At 36.8% G+C, this 23,416-nt stretch overlaps 2 protein-coding genes across 10 annotated transcripts in view; one reads left to right on the top strand and one right to left on the bottom strand.

The window, feature by feature from the left end:
* The window catches only part of LOC110452544 (pollen-specific leucine-rich repeat extensin-like protein 1), a 72,490-nt gene extending 58,758 nt beyond the window's left edge, over positions 1 to 13,732 (bottom strand). For 7 of the 9 annotated variants that reach the window (XR_002463203.1, XM_021501206.1, XM_021501154.1 and 4 more), the window contains exons 1-4: positions 13,541 to 13,732; positions 5,983 to 6,065; positions 2,777 to 2,896; positions 1,525 to 1,548 (exon numbers count right to left, since the gene is read on the bottom strand). Coding sequence is in view for 8 of the 9 variants with exons in the window: in XM_021501206.1 (XP_021356881.1) it covers positions 1,525 to 1,548; positions 2,777 to 2,896; positions 5,983 to 6,048 (210 nt within the window). In the remaining variant the exon portion in view is untranslated. The remainder of the gene's footprint in view (positions 1 to 1,524; positions 1,549 to 2,776; positions 2,897 to 5,982; positions 6,066 to 13,540) is intronic. The other 2 variants (XM_021501166.1, XM_021501195.1) reach the window with 1 other exon arrangement.
* Positions 13,733 to 13,765: 33 nt separating this feature from the next.
* Positions 13,766 to 23,416, top strand: part of LOC110452538 (pentatricopeptide repeat domain-containing protein 3, mitochondrial-like) — a 54,612-nt gene continuing 44,961 nt past the window's right edge. Inside the window, exons 1-8 of the mRNA XM_021501143.1 lie at positions 13,766 to 13,862; positions 15,317 to 15,378; positions 15,977 to 16,055; positions 20,056 to 20,101; positions 20,532 to 20,603; positions 20,720 to 20,824; positions 21,372 to 21,495; positions 21,755 to 21,890. Of these exons, the coding sequence (XP_021356818.1) occupies positions 13,828 to 13,862; positions 15,317 to 15,378; positions 15,977 to 16,055; positions 20,056 to 20,101; positions 20,532 to 20,603; positions 20,720 to 20,824; positions 21,372 to 21,495; positions 21,755 to 21,890 (659 nt within the window). The 5' untranslated portion in view covers positions 13,766 to 13,827. The remainder of the gene's footprint in view (positions 13,863 to 15,316; positions 15,379 to 15,976; positions 16,056 to 20,055; positions 20,102 to 20,531; positions 20,604 to 20,719; positions 20,825 to 21,371; positions 21,496 to 21,754; positions 21,891 to 23,416) is intronic.

Here is a 23,416-nt window from a genome sequence, read left to right as displayed (position 1 = left end):
CAGTAAAGTAACACTACATACCCAACATTCTCTAGTAAAGTAACACAACACACCCAACAATACCTAGTAAAGTAACACTATATACCTAACAATCTCTAGTAAAGTAACACTACATACCCAAAAATCTCTAGTAAAGTAACACTACATACCCAACAATATCTAGTAAAGTAACATTACACACCCAACAATACCTAGTAAAGTGACACTATATACCCAACAATCTCTAGTAAAGTAACATTACATACCCAACAATCTACAGTAAAGTAACACTACACACCCAACAATACCTAGGAAAGTAACACTACACACCCAACAATCTCTAGTAAAGAAACACTACATACCCAAAAATCTCTAGTAAAGTAACACTACTTACTCAGCAATATCTAGTAAAGTAACACTAAATAACCAACAATACGTAGTGAAGTAACACTAAATACCCAACAATCTCTAGTAAAGTAACACTACATACCCAACAATACCTAGTAAAGTAACACTACACACCCAACAATACCTAGGAAAGTAACACTACACACCCAACAATCTCTAGTAAAGAAACACTACATACCCAAAAATCTCTAGTAAAGTAACACTACATACCCAACAATCTCTAGTAACCAACAATACCTAGTAAAGTAACACTACATACCCAACAATATCTAGTAAAGTAACATTACATACCCAACAATCTACAGTAAAGTAACACTACGCACCCAACAATACCTAGTAAAGTAACACTATATACCTAACAATCTCTAGTAAAGTAACACTACACACCCAACAATACCTAGTGAAGTAACACTACATACCCAACAATCTCTAGTAAAGTAACACTATATACCCAACAATCTCTAGTAAAGTAACATTACATACCCAACAATCTACAGTAAAGTAACACTACACACCCAACAATACCTAGGAAAGTAACACTACACACCCAACAATCTCTAGTAAAGAAACACTACATACCCAAAAATCTCTAGTAAAGTAACACTACATACCCAACAATATCTAGTAAAGTAACATTACATACCCAACAATCTACAGTAAAGTAACACTACACACCCAACAATACCTAGTGAAGTAACACTACACACCCAACAATACCTAGGTAAGTAACACTACACACCCAACAATACCTAGTGAAGTAACACTACATACCCAACAATCTCTAGTAACCAACAATACCTAGTAAAGTAACACTACATACCCAACAATATCTAGTAAAGTAACATTACATACCCAACAATCTACAGTAAAGTAACACTACACACCCAACAATACCTAGTGAAGTAACACTACATACCCAACAATCTCTAGTAAAGTAACACTACATACCCAACAATATCTAGTAAAGTAACACTACATACCCAACAATACCTAGTAATGTAACGAAACATATCTATTTTAACAATAATCTCAAAACTACAAATTCAACACTGCTGTGATTAGTATTTATCCTGTAAACGTGATGATGACAATGTGTGAAACACAGCTGTATAAAGTTAAAGGCTAATGGTCACTTACATCAAGCGGGTTCCGTGAAGGCAGCTGTTAGGCAAAAAATACAGTGTCTTTATGTGGTACATTTAAGCTTTCGTGATATAATGCATGTAATTTAAAACACAGTCATATAATGTCAAGGTCACATGCATCAGGATATTTCTGAGTTGAATCTGAAATAGTTTGTGACCTGAAGCTGAACCTACAGATTTTATGTCTTGAATAGAAAACTTCCATGACTATATATATATCACATGTACAATATAAAGCTATCCCCTAATTGATGGCTATAGTAACAGAAGGATGTATGTTTGTCTCAGCTAGTACCAATTCACACCATGGAAATGTGTACCTAACTCTGTAAGGAAAAGTTAAGTCACAAATATTGTTTTAATTTTCTGATTTTAATACTATTCTACAATATTATGACCATCGATTGTTACTACTAAGTGAGAAACCTCATTTGATTAAATGCATAAGTTGGAAGACTTTTTGAATACTTTGTAATGTACATCATTTTATTTTTGTGTATCATGTACAGTATTTATGAACAATGTCAGATATGTTTTGTCTTGTCTTGTAAAAAAAAAAAAAAAAAAATACATTGTGAGCACTTTGTTCTGTAAACTACCTAGGTTTTACATGTATTTGCAAATGTTGGATTTACAATTTAGATACTTTTTCAAGGTTGATCCATTTAATTCTTATCTATAGAATTACGATTTGCAGGCGGATTTATTAATTTTCACTAAAATAAATTTCTTTACAGTAACAAGTTAGTCAAACCCACTCCTGATCATATTTGTAGTATTGACTATATTTTGTTTATGACTTTCAAGTTTCCAACTCAGATAATCCTGTGACCTTGACTTACTACAATCACCATGGCAATGGATCTGCTTAAAGCTTGAGCAGCAAAGGGTAAACTATCTAAGCAAACGATAACAAATCCAACGAATAACAAGCCATCATCTTTAAAATATTGCCCTTGATATTCAATCTCTCAAGTGTAATATATAATCATGCAGCGTCAAGTTATATATATGCGCAAATAAAATATGAACTGTTTTCAATATTTACAAAACAGCTGATGATGTTCTGCTATAGCTGACATCATAGCGAGGAATTCAGTACTTGTTTTAGGGTAAACATTGTACTTCTGGTATAGTTTGGGTGTATATACCAGTGCACGTATACCATCCAGGAAAAACACAACAACTTCTATAAAAGTAGATAATTAAGTCAACTAAGTCAGACAAGATGAGGAAAGCCTTACCTTACTAGGGGGTTCAGGAGTTGGAAGGTTTTTTCTGGGGAGGGCACTGGCTGGCCCGCCCCCTCTTGATGGGAGGGGAGGAGCAGGTCCTCGGCTAGCATCATCACCTGGAGTTCCAGGCTGCAACAAAATACAGTTAGAAACATTGGAACTTATGCCAGTCAAATTAAAAATCTCCCGTCATGAAATATTACCACTGATAAAGAAAAGGATGAATTACGTTAACAAGAAAATTATTCTACTTTTTATCAATGTTAATAACTAACTATCTGTATGTAAAATCTGCATTAAATGTAAAACGTGAGAGAGGGACTTACGCGGAAGGCATACCAAGAAAGTTTTACAAAAATCTAATAATTCTGTCAATATATATCATCACCAAATCAGTTTCTTGCAACCTCATCAAATGTTCATTTTGGCAGAGCATCAGATTTGAGGCAATGACTTGTTAGGAAGTATATTACTATCTTATAAGGCATGGACAAATAGTGTCATTTACCATTTATGGATATTCATGAATAATTAACTGAATATTCATGAATTATTTATTGACATGAAACCAGGAAAAGGTATCATCCAAAATTCCTCAATCAGATCCCATTACCCTTATTAAATATGCACAAAATTAAGCATTGAAGTTGAATAAGGAACTATGGTAGAAATTAGAACAAGTAAATTTCACGAAAATCTGATCTAATTACTTCAAACAATATCATTTGGAAACCAAAAGCTAATTTCAAAATCAAATACGAATGACTTAAGCTCAAGCATCAACCTTAAAAGAGGGATTAGCTGAAAGTTCAATTCAATTAAATTTATTGACTTACGGCCCATGAGTACATATTACATATTACATACAATACATAATAAGGAAGTGAAACAGCAAGACATAAGTGGAGTATGAGTTAAAGAAATACAGCTCTTAACTTATTTGCTTCAAAAATTTGCCGAGATGGCTTCATTCCTTGTTGTTATTGACACACAATAACTGTATTAATTTAAACATTGAAAGTTTTTGCCAATATTTTTTTTTGATATATTGACTTCTTAAGTCGTTGTACATATATCTATACCTTCTTGTATATCCTAAAGGAAACGACCAAGTTCCCAGTATACCATTACATTATTTGTAGGTTGTTAACTTTAAGTAACCTCTTACAAAATTTTAAATGTACATTTTCAATGTCCAACCCTTTGGTCGAACCCCACACTTCACAAGAGTAGTACAATATATGCTACTAACATAGGTATCAAACAAACACCGCATGGTTTTATAATTAAGGCTCATATTTAAACACTTAAAAAATAAGGCAAACATGGCTGTACGTCCTTGATCAGACAATTGTTTCTGTATGTTATTGAACTTGTTGTTGTANATACCCAACAATCTCTAGTAAAGTAACACTACACACCCAACAATATCTAGTAAAGTAACACCACATACCTAACAATCTACAGTAAAGTAACACTACATACCCAACATTCTCTAGTAAAGTAACACAACACACCCAACAATACNGGTCAACACAATCAAGCTTTTTTCCATGGTAAGTCCATGTTTCATTTTTTCCAATTTTCCCGCCTTTACGGAATACCACAACTTTCATTTTTTCACTATTAACAGTTAATTTCCATTGCTTGCAATAAAATGTCAGGATTATCCAGTAATTCCTGCAAGCCTTTAACAGTTTCTGAAAGCAAGACTAAATCGTCAGCATATAACATAAGGAATAGGCTTTAAAATCGTTGGTTACATTTTGAGATAAAAAAAAGACTCAAAGTCATTAACGTACATAGAAAAAAGTATCGGTGACAAAATTTTGCCTTAATTAATAGACTGATACCTCTAAAATTATTAGGATAAGTTTGTACACCTTTTTCATAGACTGGAATTATGACGGACACAGACCACTCCGAAGGGAAGCACCCGGAGTTCAAATTTTCATTAAAGGGGCTGGTCGGGGAAAAATGTCATATTTGCTAAAATGGCATACACATGTTTAAAATACCTTCTCATGAAATATACCGATTCAAACTTTGCTGAAATTCACTCCCTAAGTGTAAAAATTATAATTATATTAAAGAAATCCTAAATCGTCACCTGACAGTCTAAAACTCTCAATTGACCCAGATCAGTGATGTAATTTTACTGCACACGCGTCATCAACAAGGCCAAATGTAAACATTGCGGTGAAAGAAAAAGATGCATGCAAAAGTCATGACAGGCATGAGGTATCAATACCGTTATATAAAACAACAACATATAGGTAGGAATACTACACTTGCATCATACATGACCTTTGAAAACAATTATTTATGTATAGTATTGCTGTAATATCCGCTAGTTGAGTCTGACATGGCACATGACAGCGTGCTATTGTTGTTGTCTTCAATGCCTCACTTTCGAAACAACCACGTGACATATATAAATAGATCTGCGCTAAATTTACGCGGGGCTTCCCCAAGATTTCAGTGGTCAAAACTGGACATTGCAAGCAGAACTCGACCATCATATTGCCATGGTATAACTTTTGGAAGGCCAGAGAACGTGTTTAGATCCATTTATTTTGTATTTTTTTCCCNTACACACCCAACAATACCTAGTAAAGTAACACTACACACCCAACAATCTCTAGTAAAGTAACACTACACACCCAACAATACCTAGTAAAGTAAGACTACACACCCAACAATANCGACCATCATATTGCCATGGTATAACTTTTGGAAGGCCAGAGAACGTGTTTAGATCCATTTATTTTGTATTTTTTTCCCCGACCAGCCCCTTTAAATAGTATACACAAGGCAGGCAGGCAACAATAAATATTTACCGACAAAAAAACATTCGTTTCAAATTCCATCGATTCCATTTGATTTACCACAATTTAAATTACGAATAGCTTTATCAATTTCATCAATAACTATAGGACTGTCTAATTTTTCCTATAATGGCAAAGAATTTTCCTCTGCACCGCAATTAAAAGTATCATAAACACCAGTCTCATCGCACCCTCTGTGGGAAGCCCTTTAAAATGGTTATATAAAACATCAATACTCATTTGGGGACCTGATGATTTAGGCGATGAAAATATCTTATAGAACTGTTTTGAATTGTACTTTCTCAGGTATTCTTGCATTTCACCTTCAAATCTAATATAATCTCTTTTCTTAACAACTTCTGAAAGTTTATCCCATTCTGAACTTACTAATGGCCGACGAGTTTGGGGTGCAGCATCTCCCGGGAGGGGCAGTTCTCTCCGGGGGCGGCTCATCTCGGGAATCTGCCAAACTGAAATCACAAACACATGTACAAATAGAGGGAATCGCCTGTTACACTGTGAATGAAATTGAAAAAGATTACTTTATATTTTCTGATAGATGTTTCTTTGCAGGCTTTTCAGTAACTTTTTGAACAGACCATATGCCATTTTAAACTGGCCTGGTCAACTATTGTTAAATTACAGACATATAAAATGGTGTGAACACTCAGGCCAGAAGGTAAATGTGCTTCAAGTTTACAAGTTTATTGTTTTTTCTCAGATACATTAAGATGTACAACATGAGGTATAAGAGTATAATAAAACACATGTGATGACAAAATGGATGCTTCAGAAGCATGTAATGCAGACAGGACTACAAATAGCTTTACTGCATACTTCCCACCTCTCACAATGGAAAACTGTGGGCAATAAATCACTTGCTACCACAGGCCACTGCACACATAATCCCCTTTCATGGCCAATCATGATTACATGACCATGAAAGGGGGCCCGGTGTGCCCAGTGGACTGTGGTCACAAATTGTAAGAAAGGGGAGATAATCAATAAGTAAGTAGCGATAAAGTCAATACAGTGGAAAGGATAAACTTAATTGACACATTTAAAAAGAAAAAAAGAAGTTAAAAATGGTAATTTTATGATTGAAAAACAAACAAACAAAATTACTGAGTTGGCAGCGTTATTGATTTCCTTATCACGTGAGATGATAAGCATTTCCTGGAAAAGTTTATAATATTTAGGAGCTATTTCTTTATACAATTCAAATATACCATTCATTGAAAGAACTGGAATTCCTTAGAGATTGATACACCTTTACATTGTATGTATGAAAATGTTTTCAATATCCTGTACGTTTGCCACATCTTGAAAATTAAACTGAAAATGTAGTCAGAAATTCAACATTGTTTCCCGTATTTTGTTCTAATAGTTGAACAGACACTCCTTACCTCCGCTGACACTGGAGCTGGATAGTACTGTAATCCAAAAACACTTGTATCCATTATGAAGGATACACTAAGACTGGGCTATTGAGAATAAAGACAAACTTACTTTGTTCTGATTAGTACTCACTCACACAGGTACGTGTAAATTATCTGCAGTGTAGGGTAGGTAAAAAGATTGTCCAGGTGAACATTTTTTACTCAATTTTTCTGTTTTGTTCGAGTTGGGAAACATGCAGTAAGCCAGTTATTGCATGATTTCTCTTCACTCGGGACTTATTACACCCTCGCTTCGCTCGGGTGTAATAAATCCCTTGTTACTCGAAAACCAATCAATAACCTTTACTTACTGCATACTTCCCACCTCTCACAATGGAAAAGTGTCGGCAATAAATCACTTGCTACCACAGTCCACTGCACACATAATCCCCTTTCAAGGCCAATCATGATTACATGACCATGAAAGGGGGTGTGCCGAGTGTACTTTGGCCACAAATGCTGTAAGAAAGGGGAGATAATCAATCAGTGAGTAACGATGAAGTCAATACAGTAGAGGATAAACTTAGTTGACACATTTCAAATAAGGGGAAAAAATGAAAGTTAAAAATGGTAATTTCATGATTGAAAAACACTAACAGATTTCCTTATCACGTGAGAGGATAAGCATTTCCCGGAAAAGTTTATAATCTTAAGGAGCTGTTCCTTTATACAAAATTGCACCTTCAAATATACCATTCATTGAAAGAACTGGAATTCCTTAGGGATTGATAAACCCTTACATTGTATATATAAAATTGGTTTCAATATCTTGTACCTTTGCCACATCTTGAAAATTAAACTGAAAATGTAGTCAGAAATTCAACATTGTTTCCCGTATTTTGTTCTAATAGTTGAACAGACACTCCTTACCTTCGCTGACACTGGAGCTGGATAGTACTGTAATCCAAAAACACTTGTATCCATTATGAAGGATACACTAAGACTGGGCTATTGAGAATCTTACCTGGTTATGATTAGTACTCACTCACATAGGTACATGAAAATTATCTGCAGTGTAGGGTAGGTAAAAAGATTGTCCAGGTGAACATTTTTTACTCAATTTTTCTGTTTTGTTCGAGTTGGGCAGCATGCAGTAAGCCAGTTATTGCATGATTTCTCTTCCCTCGGGACTTATTACACCCTCGCTTCGCTCGGGTGCAATTAATCCCTTGTTACTCGAAAACCATGCAATAACCTTTACTTATTCAACACTTTACAAAGAAGTGTGAAAATCAGTCAAGCATTACCTTTATCTGGAGTCTTTGTCATTTGACACTGTTTGTGAGTGTCACTGGTCTGAGCAGTTAACCAGCATGTCACAATAACCATTTCAAAATTGATAATAACATGATTCATTTAACAATTTAATAACAAGGAACTTTAACAAAAAGTTGCACTTGAACAAGGACATAGAGCCATATATCAGTCAATGATCACGCTTTGATCTTCAAGTAGTGTTGTCATGATCTATAACATTTTTACTGATCCACAGTCTGTGAAGTCAGTAATCACATAATCACAGACTAAAGTAATGATTTAGTAAACATATTTATGTATGTACACGTACTAAGTAATATCACACTTTTTATGAAATAGTCTCCTTATGATTTATATATTGTTTATTAAAATAAATTATTATATTATAAATCTGATCAAAATCATACACTTTTCTCTCGATCTTTTTTAGAAAATAAAAAATCTGAATAAAATGAAATGATAACCAATTTATTAACAAAAAACAACATTTGTGAAATGTTCAGATGGATTTAATCCCTTTAAATTCAAGAAATTAAGGTCTCTTAGGATTTTACTGATTTGGATTGTAAATAATTTTTATAGAATGTAAAATATTATGACTCTCAACTGTGTTCAAAACCTCCAATATATATGTATAAAATATATACCGTATACAAGATTTGCTTAATAAGTTTTAAGTCAAAATCTTTAAATATGATTTTGAGTAAATATATTTTTTTTACAAACCTTTTAAAAAATAAAATCATTAAGTGATCACCCTGGATTGCTTTATACATGTATGTCAGACAGTCTGAGTTATATAGTTATGAATGTCAATTTTTATTCAAGTTCAATCAATCTTGGAACAAATATGTCCATCAATTGGTTATACTAATATAATTTTATTTTTAATTTTAATTGTAGCATTTTTTTTTGCTTCAACAAAATTGTATTTTTGATCATCAGTGACTTAAAATGTTAATTTTGACACTAAATCAAGTTTGTTCTATCAAAGCTTACTTAGCATCTTATTATAATGTTATGTTTCAACAATTAATTTATTTTATGAAAACCAATTAATTTGAATCTAACATACAGATTAAAAACCTCTTTTAATTGGACTCCTATTGCAGTAAATGGAAATTAACAGTCTCACTTAAAAGCGTCTTCAACAGACAACAAGCGTCTTCAAGTGACAACAAGCGTCGCCAGACAAAATCTTCAAAAATACTGAATAAAGTAAGCGACATCAGAAGATATGTTGTTAATATGACTATAATGTACCTCTGTACCAAATTTCAATTTGATATTTGATAAAATGACCGAGTTATGATGGATTGAATATTTTACGATCGCGGCGTGGCAAATGCCTATAATGATACACCTGCGATTTGCCAACCCATCTTGATCTTGATCTTGATAGGTATACGGTGACACATCCAAGGATATTATTACACTGCGCGTGCGTCAAGTACTTTACTTAAGTGGGACCCCCCCTTACGATATCACTGAAAGTTTTAGCTGGTTCTTTAGCTGTTTTGATTTTGGTGAAAATATCCGGTGGTAGTAGGTTCCAATCTTTAATTGTGTTTGGTATGAAGCTGAATTTTAAAGTGTCTGACTTTGTTTGCAATCTCAGGTAATGTTGGCTATGCATGTTCTTGGTCGTCCTAGATGGTTCTTTCAATTGATCAGATGGTAAGTTGGCTTGACCGTGTATGCCTTTGCAGAAGAGGATAAGTCTGTTTTTAGTTCGGCGATCTTTTAGGGATAGTAGTTGCAGCTGGTCTAAAATTGCTGTCATACTACCTGGGTCGTAGTTGTAGTTTGATGTTATGAACCTTGCCGCTCTTTTCTGTACATTTTCCAGCTGATCTTGAAGATATATTTGGTGTGGGTCCCAGGCTATATTCGAGGACAGGTCGTATGAGTCCTTTATATGCCTGGAGTTTAACTTCAAGTGGACATGATTGAAGATTTCTTTTCAATAATCCTAATGTCCTGTACGATTTGTTGCATATCTCATCTATGTGTTTTCCCCAGTGTATGTCATTGGTAATGTTGACTCCTAGGTATTTGATAGATGTTAAGAATTGGAGTTTGGTATCTTTTAATGTATATTCGAATGATGTTGTCTTCTTCTTGCGGCTCAATGTCATCATGTTGCATTTAATTGGTTGAAATCTCATACCCCAATTATTAGCCCAGTTACCAAGAGTGTCAATATCTTTCTGAACAGCCTAATTTCAGATGTTACATTATCTGCTATATCGTTGATATGGACTAGAAATAGGATGGGACCAAGAACTGTTCCTTGAGGTACTCCTGATAGTACTGTTGATGTTTCAGATTTAATTCCATTCACTACAACGCACTGAGATCTTTTAGATAGGAAGGCGTTAATCCAATTCAAGATATTTTTCGGCACACCATATTTGTGAAGTTTACTTTTTAAAAGCTTGTGTGGTACAGTGTCAAATGCTTTTTCAAAGTCCAAAATAAATATATCAGTTTGTTTCCTGTTGTCAATTGCAGTTGCCCAGTCGTGAATCACGTTAATGAGTTGGGTTTCACAGCTGTGTCGTCTTCTAAATGCATGTTGTCGGCTATTTAAGATGTTATGATCTTCAAAGTGCTGCATTAGGTTCGAGCAAATGACATGTTCTAGAAGTTTGCAAGTAATACATGTTAGAGATACTGGTCTGTAATTACTTGGGATGGTTCTATCGTTCTTCTTGAATAATGGACATATATTTGCACTTTTCCATTCATCTGGGATGGTTCCTCTGTTGATGGATTGTTGGAAAAAGTGAGCAATTACCTCCGATAGGTGCCAATTCTTTTAGAACTCTGGGGTGTATACCATCAGGACCCATCGCTTTTGATGCATTGATGTTCTTTAAAATCTTCTCCACACCTTTGCTTGATACTGTGATGTTCCTCATTTTGTCTACGAGTGGTGTCTGGTATGGAATGGATTCGTATTTCGTCTTAGTATAAACCCTTGTAAACTGTTTATTCAATGCCTCCGCTTTCTGTTGGTCTGTAACGGCGGTCAAACTATCTTGAGTCTTAAGTGGTGGTATTCCCTGTTTGTCGGCCTTCTGGTTGTTAATATATTTCCAAAATGGTTTGGAATCCTGTTTTATATCCCCTATTAAGTTGTTGACGTAGTTGTTGTGTGCTGTTTCAATTTCCTTGTTAATTGTGCGTCTTAGTTCTTGCCATTTTCGTTTTATTCTCACGCTGTTGGTTTTTTTATAGTTGGCGTGTGTTCTGTTCTTCCGTTTTATCATGACCTTGATGTTATTAGTGATCCATGGTATTGACTGTTTTCCTTTTGATGTTTTAGTTGGTACATTGGTTTTGGTGATTCCTAGTATAAATTCTTTAATCATGTTCCAGTTGTCTTCTACATTCCTGGTGTCTTGATGGCCATTAAAGTATTTGTCTCTGGTGAAGTCCCTTGTATCTTCTCTCATCTGATTGTAGTTTCCCTTTGAGTATTGGGAGAAAGTCCTTTCTGGTCTCATTTTTCTTGGAATTGTGCATTTCAGAGTACCCATGACAATGTCGTGGTCGCTAAACCGATCAGGTGAATGGATATCTGTGAACTGCCCTGGTAAGGTTGTAATTAAGAGGTCTAGCATATTACTTTCCCTGGTTGGAAATAGGACTAGTTGTTCAGCACTAGCCTCATTTAGTATATCTATTAACGCTTGGCCGTCACTCCCGTTTAAACATGTGTTGGTATCTTTATTTAAATGTGTCTGCCAATTTATTTTACGGTAGTTAAAATCACCCAAGATGTGAATGCATGGTTGTTTATTCGCTTTCCCTAAATTCTTGTTTTATTTATTTTATCCTTTAGTAGTTGTATTTGATCCAAAGGGGCGTCAGGTGGTCTGTACCAGCTTCCTATATAATGATGTTTTCCTTGCAAGATGATTTTGCTCCAAATATATTCTGACCCATTTTCGAGGATTTTCACAGGTGCCGAGTCTAGCTGTGTTTTGATGAGTAGCATTGTGCCTCCCCCATTGCCTGTTCTATCGTTGCGGTATATATCATAGCCCAATGTGTCTGGGATCAGTTCATTGGTTGTAATGCTGTTGTCGATTTTGGTCTCTTGCAGCGCTAATATATCTGGATTTTCAGTTTGTAGATATGCCTGCAGTTCAAGTTTTTTACCTCTTAGAACGTTGATGTTAATGGAGACCATTCTGATCTTACTGGTATAGATGGGTCTGCCCTTATCTGAAGTATGTTTTGAACTAAGTGACTCTTTGTTGTTTGTTAGGGCATCAAAGGGATTGTTGGTTTCTATGCCTGATGAAGTGCTTGAGTAGGATGTTGATGAGTTTTGTTCATCACATAAAGGGCAAATCCATGTACAATTTGTTGCTTGTATAGATTTATATTCATCGTTTGACACTATAGCACAGGAGTTATGAATCCATGTTTTACATCTGTCACATTCAATTGCTGGGTCACAATTATGTATGTTGCCTGAGCAAATTCCGCATGGTGCAACGCAGTTTTGGCAGAACCATTGATCAGTCGTGTTCTGTAATTTAGAGTACGTCGTATTGTCCACAGATGTACAACGTGTGTGGATCCATAGATCGCATTGTATTGCTTTGTCGTTTCGCTTGACTAATTTACGACATATTCCACAGCTGTTCTTAACTGGACCAGGGTTTGGTTCAATTTCTGATATTATCAGTAGTATATGTATTAAAAGGTGAGATGGTGGTTTTTGTATGATCGTGATATTCCAGCGTTTTTTACTACCATGTTGTGTGGTGCTAAGGTAAAGATGTACATACCTTTGTATTTGCAAAACAGTGGCAAACACAGACCTTTTTGTAGGGTGATCTTGAAGAGACGATGTTCTTGTGTCTTCATCCATCCATTTTCCACAAATTAACAAAACCAAAGCTATACCCATCGTGTGTTTTTGGGGTTCATGTTGTATTTCAGGAAGTGACCTCTTATCTTTCGACTCTGATAAAATAAACTCACCTCAACAGTCGGAAATCAGTTCTTTTTCTATCCTGACTGCACGGTAATAAAACCGAACTAAGGTAAAGATATTGTTGGCAGAGACATGGAGATAACTAAAAATTCCTTACCCGACGATGAGTCTCGAAATTGAAACCCTTACCAAGGTCCTGCATGTTTGTTTGTTTTTAATCAAAACTTTTATCAAAACAAGCGACGCACTCGGTATACACTGTTTTAGCTGTTTAGTACAAGATTATACTTACCGTCAGCGATACTCCAGAACAGTCGACTGCCACTGATAACTTAATAATATGCAAACTCCCTCTTTTCTATTCTAATTTGCAATGATTTTGATCGATAAAGAAAATTAAATCAACTTCTTTATCTGTCAACTTTTTACTTTTCGAAGTTGACCTTCTTACTTCCTCGTTCAAAACTTCCGGGTTCTGGGTGAATCATCATCTCGCTGACGCTTTGTGCCTGCCCACTTTCCGGTCTTTAGTAGCACCCAGATCCGATCTTGTCGGTCAAACGCTCAATAAGTGTGAAAATGGCGACCTCCATGCAAATAGCATGGAAACACCGGTGAGTGTTAATGCTTGAAACCCTGTCATAATTCATGATGCATCTAGTATCACAACTGTGCTACTATTCTTTCTCAAACGCATGTGCATTCGTTAACGTTCATATATTGCTCTTACTTAGTTTGGATTCCTAAACTTCATCTCGGGACACTAGTCTACAGGAGTTTGACATCTACCCCATTACAATACCCCAAGCTTGGTTATTTCCCTTTATCCTGATAAATGTATTGTATTCTCCATCAAAAGAAGTAACAGTGGAAGTTGAAGATGTATATCATAAAGCACAGAATATTGTCCACCACCGATACTAAGTCTTACTGGTAAACAACTCAAGCATCTGGATAAATACATTGCAAGACCTTTTTAGGTAAACACGCAATGGGAGAGTGAGCTCCAGATACACAAGTCCTGTAAATGGAGGGATGTCTTGAAGCCCTTCAGTATTCTTGCATGCAGAACATTGTCCGGCAGTCTGTTCCAATGAATACCAGTCGTTCTGTACCACCGCCAATCCGTAACATTCAATTTTAGTCTGAATTATTCTGACGTTTTATCGACTTTTTTCATATCAGTCTGTCGTCGATTAACGTCAGAACTCCGGCCCTCTATTATATGCGGGAAATATGCGACCTGCGCCAGGAGCGCACTTCAAACTGATATTTTAGAAACAAATCGTCACTTTCACACACATGTCGCACATGGATTGAAAGATTTATTCTTTATGCACAAGATGAACATACTTAACATGCCTCAAACAACCAATACAATCACTAAAAACATATTTTTTCAAACTTACTCTGTTTTGCTCTAGTTTTTTGATAGCCCCGAAGTTTATATTGTGGCCTTGTTCACGCCTTCACTATTTTCTCATTACAAGTGTATTCCCAATAAATATATATTGTATAGCTCTATAAAGCGACTAGTATACAATCCTACTGTTGTTAGCTTGATCTGTCACATACTGGTTGGTTTCAGAGTATCAAACTGGCTCAGCTCGCCTATAATTGTACCCTTTGTAATCCTAGCGATCATATCAATCTTTATCTTTATGATTTACCTGGATGTAACTATAACGAGACTATTTCTGATGATGTCTTCTTTAGCTTTCCATTACACCATCTCACTTAAAGCATTTCAGATGATGTCTTCTTTAGGTTTCCATTACACCATCTCACTTAAAGCAAAATTGTCAGTCTGAAATCACTGGTGTGTCGTCTATTGTGAATGAATGAAATGGTGTGTAAATCAGACTACACAGAAAGGTAGGGAACTCTTCCCAAATTAGTTATCATCTTCATTAACTCATTCACCCCTGAATCTTCATAATGAACTATTCCAACCTTTGAATTGGAAGAGTTCAAATGTGTCTTCAGGGGTAAATGAGTTAAGCAGGCTGGTCGAAAAATAGAACTAAGTTGGATTATACACTAACAGTTATTTTGAATTTCATTACAGATTGCTGCAAACAACATTGACTCATCTTTGTGGAAGTACACCCCAGAGAAGTTGTCAGATCGGTTTGTTATATTATTTAGCATTATTTAGCATTATTGTTTTTAATCTGTCGTTATTGCATGCATGGCAAGATCTTGTCCTGCCATGAATAATCAAATGTGGTGAAAAACAACACTGCTGGCTTTAAAAAAATCCTTGGAAGTGCTACCAGACTGTTCTGTCATGAATCCATGATTGCTGTTTTTTTTTTTTTTAAGTTTTCCAGATAATCAATTCTATTCATTTATTGACTTTAGGCCTTACCGCCCATTGGTATAAAATAGATAATTATACATGTGAGAACAGCCCTATATAGATTATGTTCTTAGTTTATTTGCTTCAAAAATGAATTTACCAAGACGACATATATCTTTCGTATTCTTAACACATAGAAGTTCTATAAATTTGAATATAGTATTCCAGTAGTACTTTTTTTATAACAACTTCTTCAATCTTTATAGGTGTTACACCAAGTAAAAACGATACTCGTCTTCGACTTCAGTAGTCAAATTACAAATAGTGCAGTACACCTTCCATCGCGAACAATATTTCAGAGTATGGATCAGTAAGAAATCACTAACATATATGTTTGATCATAAAGATGCCATTTTGTATTAATAGCTGCTCAAACCATCACACCGACCAAGGCTAAGCTGATGCGAGTCAAAAGAGACATCAAGATACCGAAGAAAAAGAAAAGGTATGTGAGAGTGCCATATCTATATCTGAAGGTACAGTGTCCATGTATGTGAGGGTGTCATAGATATCTGAAGGTACAGTGTCCATGTATGTGAGAGTGGCATAGATATCTGAAGGTACAGTGTCCATGTATGTGAGGGTGTCATAGATATCTGAAGGTACAGTGTCCATGTATGTGAGGGTGTCATAGATATCTGAAGGTACAGTGTCCATGTATGTGAGGGTGTCATAGATATCTGAAGGTACAGTGTCCATGTATGTGAGGGTGTCATAGATATCTGAAGGTACAGTGTCCATGTATGTGAGGGTGTCATAGATATCTGAAGGTACAGTGTCCATGTATGTGAGGGTGTCATAGATATCTGAAGGTACAGTGTCCATGTATGTGAGGGTGTCATAGATATCTGAAGGTACAGTGTCCATGTATGTGAGGGTGTCATAGATATCTGAAGGTACAGTGTCCATGTATGTGAGGGTGTCATAGATATCTGAAGGTACAGTGTCCATGTATGTGAGGGTGTCATAGATATCTGAAGGTACAGTGTCCATGTATGTGAGGGTGTCATAGATATCTGAAGGTACAGTGTCCATGTATGTGAGGGTGTCATAGATATCTGAAGGTACAGTGTCCATGTATGTGAGGGTGTCATAGATATCTGAAGGTACAGTGTCCATGTATGTGAGGGTGTCATAGATATCTGAAGGTACAGTGTCCATGTATGTGAGGGTGTCATAGATATCTGAAGGTACAGTGTCCATGTATGTGAGGGTGTCATAGATATCTGAAGGTACAGTGTCCATGTATGTGAGGGTGTCATAGATATCTGAAGGTACAGTGTCCATGTATGTGAGGGTGTCATAGATATCTGAAGGTACAGTGTCCATGTATGTGAGGGTGTCATAGATATCTGAAGGTACAGTGTCCATGTATGTGAGGGTGTCATAGATATCTGAAGGTACAGTGTCCATGTATGTGAGGGTGTCATAGATATCTGAAGGTACAGTGTCCATGTATGTGAGGGTGTCATAGATATCTGAAGGTACAGTGTCCATGTATGTGAGGGTGTCATAGATATCTGAAGGTACAGTGTCCATGTATGTGAGGGTGTCATAGATATCTGAAGGTACAGTGTCCATGTATGTGAGGGTGTCATAGATATCTGAAGGTACAGTGTCCATGTATGTGAGGGTGTCATAGATATCTGAAGGTACAGTGTCCATGTATGTGAGGGTGTCATAGATATCTGAAGGTACAGTGTCCATGTATGTGAGGGTGTCATAGATATCTGAAGGTACAGTGTCCATGTATGTGAGGGTGTCATAGATATCTGAAGGTACAGTGTCCATGTATGTGAGGGTGTCATAGATATCTGAAGGTACAGTGTCCATGTATGTGAGGGTGTCATAGATATCTGAAGGTACAGTGTCCATGTATGTGAGGGTGTCATAGATATCTGAAGGTACAGTGTCCATGTATGTGAGGGTGTCATAGATATCTGAAGGTACAGTGTCCATGTATGTGAGGGTGTCATAGATATCTGAAGGTACAGTGTCCATGTATGTGAGGGTGTCATAGATATCTGAAGGTACAGTGTCCATGTATGTGAGGGTGTCATAGATATCTGAAGGTACAGTGTCCATGTATGTGAGGGTGTCATAGATATCTGAAGGTACAGTGTCCATGTATGTGAGGGTGTCATAGATATCTGAAGGTACAGTGTCCATGTATGTGAGGGTGTCATAGATATCTGAAGGTACAGTGTCCATGTATGTGAGGGTGTCATAGATATCTGAAGGTACAGTGTCCATGTATGTGAGGGTGTCATAGATATCTGAAGGTACAGTGTCCATGTATGTGAGGGTGTCATAGATATCTGAAGGTACAGTGTCCATGTATGTGAGGGTGTCATAGATATCTGAAGGTACAGTGTCCATGTATGTGAGGGTGTCATAGATATCTGAAGGTACAGTGTCCATGTATGTGAGGGTGTCATAGATATCTGAAGGTACAGTGTCCATGTATGTGAGGGTGTCATAGATATCTGAAGGTACAGTGTCCATGTATGTGAGGGTGTCATAGATATCTGAAGGTACAGTGTCCATGTATGTGAGGGTGTCATAGATATCTGAAGGTACAGTGTCCATGTATGTGAGGGTGTCATAGATATCTGAAGGTACAGTGTCCATGTATGTGAGGGTGTCATAGATATCTGAAGGTACAGTGTCCATGTATGTGAGGGTGTCATAGATATCTGAAGGTACAGTGTCCATGTATGTGAGGGTGTCATAGATATCTGAAGGTACAGTGTCCATGTATGTGAGGGTGTCATAGATATCTGAAGGTACAGTGTCCATGTATGTGAGGGTGTCATAGATATCTGAAGGTACAGTGTCCATGTATGTGAGGGTGTCATAGATATCTGAAGGTACAGTGTCCATGTATGTGAGGGTGTCATAGATATCTGAAGGTACAGTGTCCATGTATGTGAGGGTGTCATAGATATCTGAAGGTACAGTGTCCATGTATGTGAGGGTGTCATAGATATCTGAAGGTACAGTGTCCATGTATGTGAGGGTGTCATAGATATCTGAAGGTACAGTGTCCATGTATGTGAGGGTGTCATAGATATCTGAAGGTACAGTGTCCATGTATGTGAGGGTGTCATAGATATCTGAAGGTACAGATATGATGGTGTCATAGATATCTGAAGGTACAGTGTCCGTGTATGTGAGAGTGGCATAGATATCTGAAGGTACATTGTCCATGTATGTGAGGGTGGCATAGATATCTGAAGGTACAGATGTGAGGTTGTCATAGATATCTGAATGTACAGCGTCCATCAAGTGTTAGGATCATCTAACACCCAATCCTTGATGCTCAGGAGTTACGCTCTCTTTGCACCCCAGGAATACGTAGCAGTTAATAAACGGCTCGGTATGCATCCTTGATGCTCAGGAGTTACGCTCTCTTTGCACCCCAGGAATACGTCGCAGTAAATAAACGGCTCGGTATACACCACCTTGTGGATGATACGAGAAGTCTAGTTTGATCAATTGCCTACATCAAAAGAATCTCACGTTTGTTTAACGGTAAAACTGACGGTAAAAAGGCTTTTCCTACGTAATTTTCAAAGGACAGGTTTTCACCAGAGACAAATCAAATAGTTAGCTGCATGCCCTCAATTTCGCTACGAAATATTCCAGGGGTGCAGAGAGTGAAAGTGAGGGTAATCTCTGGAGAGTCGAGGATGCCAACACCCCCACAAGTAGGGTTCTAATTTCTGCCACTCTATGACACAGGATCTAACACCACTGAAACACAGACCAACACTGGCTCAAGTCAAGCTTTTACCTGTATACCAACAGGGTATCAAGTCAGTATCGGCAAGTGTTTGGGATTGGTAGGATAAAAGAGTGGGCTAATTAACAGCCTGGATCCTGTAGTCCTAGCTTGGTGGACTAAATATTTACATGTACAGCAATGTAGTCTACATGAAGTAACACTCTTTATGTCTACTGTATCTAACTTTAACTGGAATGACCTGATGATGGGTTTGTGTTAATGTTAGCATGATATGTAGGCCTTAACATTAGACACACTTACACACAGTTTTGACATATAAAAATGGACACGTACACAGATTAGGCCTGTAACGAAATGCACACATGGATAGACTTTTAGGTTAGTCCAGAATGTCATTTTCATAATATTGATGAGGACCTTTACTAAGAGATACAGTGGGGTACCAAAGTGTGGACGAGCTCCAAAGGAAGAGAATGAGTCCAAAACTCTAATACCTATGTCCCTAAAAATCACCCAACACACAACTTAAACAGACACTGCAGGTTAGAAAAGTTTTAAATAATTTTTAATTCACCTAACAATTCACTTGCTTGATATACCCGGATGTTACACACAGCTATAATGGCCTGGGAAAACAGTGAGAAGATGTAAGGACATTTTGAAAGTTACTGAGTAAATATAATTTGTTCTGTTTCAGAGATTCCGTATCTATTCTACAGGCTTTGTCAGAGGTTGCTGGCAAGGTGAGTGTAGTTTTTGTCAGACTGGTGAGGATGACGCCTCCCAATATATCATAGTTTTTATATACCATACTGTCATCAGTGACAACAGATACCAGTCAAAGCATTATCTAATTAAATAAAATCCAAATTTATATCTGTATATGTATAATGATTTGCATCAATTCCTCTTTTTCTGATTAGGAAAAATTATCAGTCCTAAAAATGATAAAAAAATATCACAATTAATGAAATTATTTATCAGTTTAACAGTTTTGAGAGAAATGACTTTAATTCGCAGTAACTCCTAATGAAAGTATAATTGTGTGGTGATAAAACAGAACTTTGATATAGTTCAAGATTCTCATGCCATCGATTGTTTTTGAAAAGAGATCTACATGATATTGGATGTTGATCAGAAGTTGTTGTGACACATTTTCCATTTTTTCCACAGGATCACACCGTCCCCGACTACAAACCAACATATACAGATGATCGATTCGTTATACCATACAATCAGAAGGCAGTAAGTTATATACTCTCTACAATCTAAGTACTGAAAAATGAATTATCACATTTATGCACAGAATTGAAAGCAAAGTTTCTGATTACCAGGGTAACGTTTACATGTTCACATTTCAGCAATCATTTCGATTTGCTTTGACCTCAGGAAGGGTGTCAGCTCAGTATTTTATCCAGCACTTCCCGGAATGTTTTGCTACAAAGAAGAGTGTACCCCACATACTAGTAAGTACCTAGTTCATTGCTGATTCTTGTGCTGGTGATGCTGGATCATTTCCCTGTAAACTGTTATACACCATTTCACATCCTTGCGTCCTGACAAAGATTGAAGCTGTGTTGATAAACCTGGTTTTCTTTGCTATCATACCCCCAATCTTCACACAAGCTTATATAACTTGATATATCACAGTAATATTTAAAAAAAGGTGTTTCTCTGCTTAGAAAATTTGCTGAATATAAAAAATGTGAGCACTTTCATTTTACTGTACCTCTTCACACTGTTGCTTCAAAAGTATATTGTGTTAGACTGCATGACTACACAACAGATCCCTAACCATCATAATACTGATGTAAGTTTGCCTCAACAGGTCTAGGAAACTCTATTAAGATTCTAATTGAGGGCCAGGCAAGGATGACACAGTTTAACAAATTTTGGAAAATGTTGGGCAATTATTTTTCAAAAGTGAAATGGTTTCAATATTAAAATTGTTATTGAATTACAAAGTAAGGAGGGGTAACCCTGGTAATCCACTGTGTTTTATTGTTATTCCAGGCACTAGAGCCAAAACAGGGCCGGGCTAAGGTGGAAGGAACCTCAGAGGAGGCCTTACAGGAAAAGATACAGATCAATCTTGTGGCAGATGCTATGCAAATGTATGAGAAGATAATTGATGAAGGTAAGTGTTAACCACGTTAAAAAGGGACCTTGTTGGGGATTAGGGAACGAGAAATAGATTCACCTTTAGACAGGGTGTGGTTTGTAAAATATTAAAAACCTCAACTCAAAAATACTTCATTGTTAATTTAATAGTGTTTATATACAACAATGTGGTGAGAATGAAGTACACATATTAAAAAAGATAACAGGCTAAACCTCTGTCAATTTGGTTTCCTATCTTTTAAACTATTCTCTTTTTAAACCTTTCATTATAACAGGTGGAAGTGTTGCCATAGAAACAACAGAGGATCTGGTGGATATGATCATGTTCAACTTTGGACAGGAGCAAGATAAAATTACAACCAATCCTTTCAATTTACAAATAGCATCTGCCTGGTCTCATCCAGAACAAATGTAAGTATTTGGTATAAAGTAGTCTTACCATAAAAATCCCTCAATAAGCCCAGGGGGCCAACAAATAATCTTTGACTAAAAGTAGGGATCTGGCTTATTACAGGACAACAAATAATCTCTGACTGAAAGTAGGGATCTGGCATATTACAGGACAACACATAATCTCTGACTGAAAGAAGGGGGTGGGCTTATTACAGGACAACACATAATCTCTGACTGAAAGTAGGGATCTGGCATATTACAGGACAACACATAATCTCTGACTGAAAGTAGGGGTGGGCTTACAGGACAGCACATAATCTCTGACTGAAAGTAGGGGATGGGCTTATTACGGGACAACACATAATCTCTGACTGAAAGAAGGGGGGGGGCTTATTACAGGACAACACATAATCTCTGACTGAAAGTAGGGATCTGGCATATTAGAGGACAACACATAATCTCTGACTGAAAGTAGGGATCTGGCATATTACAGGACAACACATAATCTCTGACTGAAAGGAGGGGATGGGTTTATTACAGGACAACACATAATCTCTGACTGAAAGTAGGGGATGGGTTTATTACAGGACAACACATAATCTCTGACTGAAAGTAGGGGGAGGGGTTTATTACAGGACAGCACATAATCTCTGACTGAAAGTAGGGGGAGGGCTTATTACAGGACAGCACATAATCTCTGACTGAAAGTAGGGGATGGGTTTATTACTGGACAACACATAATCTCTGACTGAAAGTAGGGAGTGGTCTTCTTACAGGACAACACATAATCTCTGACTGAAAGGAGGGGATGGGTTTATTACAGGACAACACATAATCTCTGACTGAAAGTATTGGATGGGCTTACAGAACAACACATAATCTTTGACTGAAAGCAGGGGATGGGCTTACAGAACAACACATAATCTCTGACTGAAAGTAGGGGTGTGGCTTATTACAGGACAACACATAATCTCTGACCGAAAGTAGGGTGTGGTCTTATTACAGGACAACACATAATCTCTGACTGAAAGTATTGGATGGGCTTACAGAACAACACATAATCTTTGACTGAAAGTAGGGGATGGGCTTACAGAACAACACATAATCTCTGACTGAAAGTAGGGGATGGGCTTATTACAGGACAACACATAATCTCTGACTGAAAGAAGGGGGTGGACTTATAACAGGACAGCACATAATCTCTGACTGAAAGAAGGGGGTGGACTTATAACAGGACAACACATAATCTCTGACTGAAAGTAGGGGATGGGCTTATTACAGGACAACACATAATCTCTGACTGAAAGAAGGGGGTGGACTTATAACAGGACAGCACATAATCTCTGACTGAAAGAAGGGGGTGGACTTATAACAGGACAACACATAATCTCTGACTGAAAGTAGGGGATGGGCTTATTACAGGACAACACATAATCTCTGACTGAAAGAAGGGGGTGGACTTATAACAGGACAGCACATAATCTCTGACTGAAAGAAGGGGGTGGACTTATAACAGGACAACACATAATCTCTGACTGAAAGTA

This window comes from Mizuhopecten yessoensis, unplaced genomic scaffold, assembly GCF_002113885.1.
Source record: "Mizuhopecten yessoensis strain PY_sf001 unplaced genomic scaffold, ASM211388v2 scaffold757, whole genome shotgun sequence".
Taxonomy (NCBI): domain Eukaryota; kingdom Metazoa; phylum Mollusca; class Bivalvia; order Pectinida; family Pectinidae; genus Mizuhopecten; species Mizuhopecten yessoensis.
The sequence above is the reverse complement of the archived record's forward strand: the minus strand, read 5'-3'. Positions and strand labels throughout refer to the sequence as shown.